At 39.5% G+C, this 4,866-nt stretch overlaps 1 protein-coding gene across 1 annotated transcript; it reads right to left on the bottom strand.

Annotated features, from left to right (window-relative positions):
- Nucleotides 1-707: 707 nt before the first annotated feature.
- LOC142181918 (uncharacterized) lies at nt 708-1,175 on the bottom strand. The gene has a single exon (XM_075255605.1). The coding sequence runs from the start codon at nt 1,173-1,175 to the stop codon at nt 708-710; it is 468 nt and encodes a 155-aa protein (XP_075111706.1).
- Between the last annotated feature and the right edge of the window lie 3,691 nt (nt 1,176-4,866).

Genomic DNA, 4,866 nt, shown 5'->3' with positions numbered 1-4,866 from the left:
TATGGTGAGGATGTAATTATATTGATTTTCAAATCTTCCGGAAATTTTGTGACTTTTGAGCCTATGAATTGTGGTCTGTTATCACAAGTAATCTCCTTCGATATTCCAAATCGGTAGATTATGTGGTCCCATAGGAAGTCGACCACTTCGTGCTCACCAATCTTTTGGTAAGGACCTGCTTCAACCCACTTAGTGAAGTAATCATTTAATATTAAAAGTAATCTTAACTTTTTGGGACCCAGTGGCAGTGGACCAACTATATCCATCCCTCATTTCATGAATGGTCACAGGGACATTTCATGGTGTACCAACTGTGCATAGCACTGACATTTGTCGCATTTTTAAACGAACGCTTTTGCATCATGTTCCATCCCAGGCCAATAGTATCCTGCCCTAACCAGCTTTAGTACTAGTGAATCTACCCCTGAATGGTTCCTACAAATTCCTTCATGGACTTCTCTTATCACGTAGACTGCCTCTGATGCTCCCAAACATCGGGCCAATGGGACTTGGTACGATCTCCTATATAATTGCCCATCCATGAGGCAGTAACGAGCCATTTTGATGCGTAATGCCCGTGAGGCTTTCGTGTCTTCGGGTAATTTACCATGTCGAAGATATTCGACGAACTCATTCCTCATGTCCCAGACTATGCTGGTTGTATTGACTTCACAATAACCATCCACATCCAATACCGAATGTAGAAGTTAAACGATAGTACCGGAGTTAGATCCTTCCATCCCCGTATATGACCCTAGATTAACCAATGCATCCGCTTCCACATTCTCTTCTCTCAGAATGTGTATGATCGACCATTCCCTTAATCGTGCAAGCAATGCCTGAACCTTGATCAGATATTGTTGCATGCGTTCTTCTTTTGCATCAAAAATACCATATACTTGGTTTACTACCAAATGAGAATCACATTTGACCTCGATGACCTCAGAGCCAAGTCCCCGGGCCAGTTCAAGTCCGGCAGCCAAAGCCTCATACTCGACTTCATTGTTAGTTAACATAACAGTCTTAATGGCCTGCCTCAGGGTTTCTCCCGAAGGCGTGACTAGAACTACCCCGAGCCCGGATCCTTTTACATTAGAAACTCCATCTGTAAACAAGATCCAAACTCCAGATGTTGTTTTCGACACTAGCACTGCCTCTTTAGCAGCTAGGGGCATTAACCCAGGGCTGAATCAGCCACAAAGTCGGCCAAAACTTGTGACTAGATTGCAATCCTAGGCTTATATTCAATGTCAAACTCACTAATTTCAAGTGCCCATTTAGCCAAATGTACCAATAACTCAAGCTTGTAAAGAAGATTCCTCAAAGGAAAGGTTGTCACAACGGCTATTGGGTGGCTTTAAAAATAAGGCCTAAGCTTTTGAGAGGCGACTACGAGAGCTAAGGCTAGTTTTTCGAGGTACAGATAATAAGTCTCCGCTATTGACAATATTTTACTAACATAATAGACAGGAAATTGCGTACCTTCTTCTTCTCGGACTAGAACGACACTTACCGCTACTTCGGAGACTACTAGATATATTAGCAATTGTTCACCTTCCCCCGGTCTTGATAATAACGGGGGGCTGGAAAAATACTTTTTTAAATCCTTAAGTGCCTGCTGGCATTCGGGAGTCCACTCGAAATTGTTCTTCTTCTTCAAAAGCGAGAAGAAGTGATATCATTTTCTTGAGGATCGTGAGATGAACATGCTTAACGCAACCAACCTTTAAGTTAACCTTTGTACCTCATTTACGCTCATTAGCTGGTCCGAGATGTCTTCCATGGCTTTGATTTTATCAAGACTTACCTCGATCCCTCTTTGTGAGACCAAGAACCCTAGGAATTTTCCGAAGCCAACCCCGAAAGCACATTTTTCCGGGTTGAGTTTCATATTATGCTTTCTCAAGATATAGAAAGCTTCTTGGAGGTGTTTCAACTGGTCACCTGCGGTCAAAGACTTGATTAACATGTCATCGATATATACCTATATTTTTTTGTCTATTTGTTTCTCAAATATTTTATTAATGAGCCTCTAAAAGGTGGCTCCAGCGTTTTTAAGCCCGAATGGCATCACATTGTAACAATATATGCTGAAATTTGTTATTCCTGATCCTCTAGGTTCATCTAGATTTGATTGTACCCGAAGTAGGCATCAAGGAAACTCATTAACTTGTTCCCGATCGTAACATCAATCATTTGATCAATGTTTGGCAATAGGAACGAGTCATTAGGGCACGCCTTGTTTAAGTCCTTATAATCTATGCACATTCTAAACTTGTTATTCTTTTTTGGAACTACAACTACCTTAGCTAACCATTCTGGGTATTTTACCTCCTAGATTAAATCGATGTCGAGTGGTCGAGTTACCTTTTTTTGACAAACTTATTTCTGACCTCGACTATCGGGCATTTTTTTTACTTACCGGTGGGAAGTTCGGATCCAGGATTAGCTTGTGCACGACCACCTCTAGCGGGATATCTATCATATTCGAGTGCGGCCATGCAAAATAATAGACGTTACCTTTAAGGAAATTAATAAATCCTGACCTAAGTTCGGATTTCCCAAGTGAAACTTCCTTTCTAAAAATTCTCTGAATAAAGCCACTTGCTCGAGTTCTTCTGTAGTGGACTTGGTTGCATCTGTCCCCTCCAATACGTGAAAGTATCTCGGCACCTAGTGGGATTCCGATGACTCATCACTTTTATCATCTTTATTTGGTAAGGGAAAAAGTGTCGGTTCCTATAATTGCTATTTGTTGGGCTCCTTCCCTTTGCTGCTGGAAACCGACACTACGTTCATCTCTCTTGCTGCCAGTTGATCTCCTTTTATCTGCTTGTTTCCTACGGAGTCGAGAATTTCAACAATTGATGATATATTGAGGGCACAACCTTCATCTCATGTATCCACGACTTTCCGATGATTATGTTGTAACCCATGTTGTCATCTACCACTTCGAATAAGGTGGTATTGGTTAGCCCTTAGACATTCGAGGGCAGAGCAAGATCTCTCCTCGGGTTGTCACACTGGACAAGTTGAACTCAACGAGGAGCTTTGTCGCCGGAATGATGCTTCTGATTAACTTTGCTTGTTCCAGCACTCTTGTGTCTTTGAGGCAGGGTTCGCATTTGCCACACTTGTTTCCCATTTTCCACATTTGTCTCGCATTTACGGTGTCTACGATTGCGAACATGACATCATAATTGTGACACCTACAGCTGGGTAAAAGAGCAAAAAAATGGGACTAAGTTCATTTTTCAACCCTAAACACTCTAGAGGCGATTTTCCAAGAGGTTTTCCTTCCCAAATTCAGTGGTAAGTGACTTTAATCCATTTCCTTTCAATTACCCATTACATTTTATGAGATTTCAACATCAAATTTAGGATTTTCATGGTAGAATTTAGGGATTTGGTTATAATTGGGGGTTTTTTAAAAAAAAATTGAGATTTAGACCTCTAATTGAGATCAAATTTTGAAACAAATCACATAATCGGGCTCGGGGGGGTGAATGGATAATCGGGTTTTGGTCCGAATCCCGAGTTTTGATGAAGCGATATGGGGGTTGACTTTTGTTGACCTTTTTTAAAAATGATCAAAGTTGAACCTCTTTCATTTGTGGGTAGTTTCTAAGGCTTATTTTGAATTATTTGGTCAATAATCTACTAGATTTGGTTGGTTTGGAGGCTTGTTCAAAAGGCAAGGTTGTGGTTGATTGATTAATTGAGTTGTGGAGTAAGGTAAGTGTTGGATCTAACCTTGAATTGAGGGAATTAGAAAACCTTGAACTACAAGTTATGTGAATTATGTGGGAAACGATGTACATGCAAGGTGACAAGTGTATATACATCGTTATGTTACTTGCTTCCATTTCTTCATTACTTCATAGTATATCTTGTTACGTGCCTTAATTGTTACATGCTTATTTGACTTCCATGCCATAATTGTTACTTGTCATTTAGTTATCCTTGTATTATATTGTCCATCCTTTCTATGATTCCATGCTTATTTGCTACTTGTCTCTACATGCTTTACTTGCATATCTAAATTGTCCTATATCTTACTTGTCTTATAGTTTTGGAATATTTTTTTACTTTCTATAACGTAGTTCCACTTGTATGAGTTGTTAATTGGTAGATACCGATGAGTTGGTAAAGTTGAGACATTTGAGTTGTTAGAGATTCTTTGATTATTGTGTGATCCCTCATTGCCTCGTACATTTACTCGCTTGATGTAGAAATTCTTGTAAATTTTGGTTGTTGAATTGCTATTGTTTATTAAAATTATTTGGGAGTGGGTTGCACGCTGCAAAAGGTAATGAATTGAAATGGAAAAATAAGGACGGATTGTGATATTGACAGATGGTGATATGGTGGGATCGGGTTGCGCGCTGAAATAGATTGTATAAGTTGCATTTGTTTCTGACTGTTGGATTTGCCTCGGTATTTGAGATGAGTTTATAAGACTTGTTATCTTGGGCTCTCTATTAATTGGATTTTGAGTCCGTTTTTGCGAGTTAACTGCTTTATTTCGATTTTCTGCTATTCATGTTATTACTAATATTGTGTATAGATTATTGTAAATGACCTGCCATAGCCTCGTCACTATTTTGTCGAGGTTAGGCTCGACACTTATAGAGTACATAGGATCGGTTATACTCATACTACACTCTACACTTCTTTTGCAGATACTAGAGTGGGTCCCAGCAAAGCTGAGTGAGATTTGCTCGGATCTAGCCATCAGTGGAGACTTAAGGTATAGCTGCACTTTGTCCATATCCCTGAAGTCCCCTTCTATATCATCTTAGTTATTTATTTTGATTTAAACAATTATGTTTTTATCTAGACTATTATATATAGTATTCTAGACGC

This window comes from Nicotiana tabacum, chromosome 6 (genome assembly GCF_000715075.1).
Source record: "Nicotiana tabacum cultivar K326 chromosome 6, ASM71507v2, whole genome shotgun sequence".
NCBI lineage: Eukaryota > Viridiplantae > Streptophyta > Magnoliopsida > Solanales > Solanaceae > Nicotiana > Nicotiana tabacum.
Note: the sequence above shows the minus strand (reverse complement) of the source record. Positions and strands in the feature narration are given on the sequence as shown.

What these genes read in the sequence shown, in the direction of transcription:
- LOC142181918 (XM_075255605.1), bottom strand. Translation starts at nt 1,175, where the DNA reads ATGCCCCTAGCTGCTAAAGAGGCAGTGCTAGTGTCGAAAACAACATCT.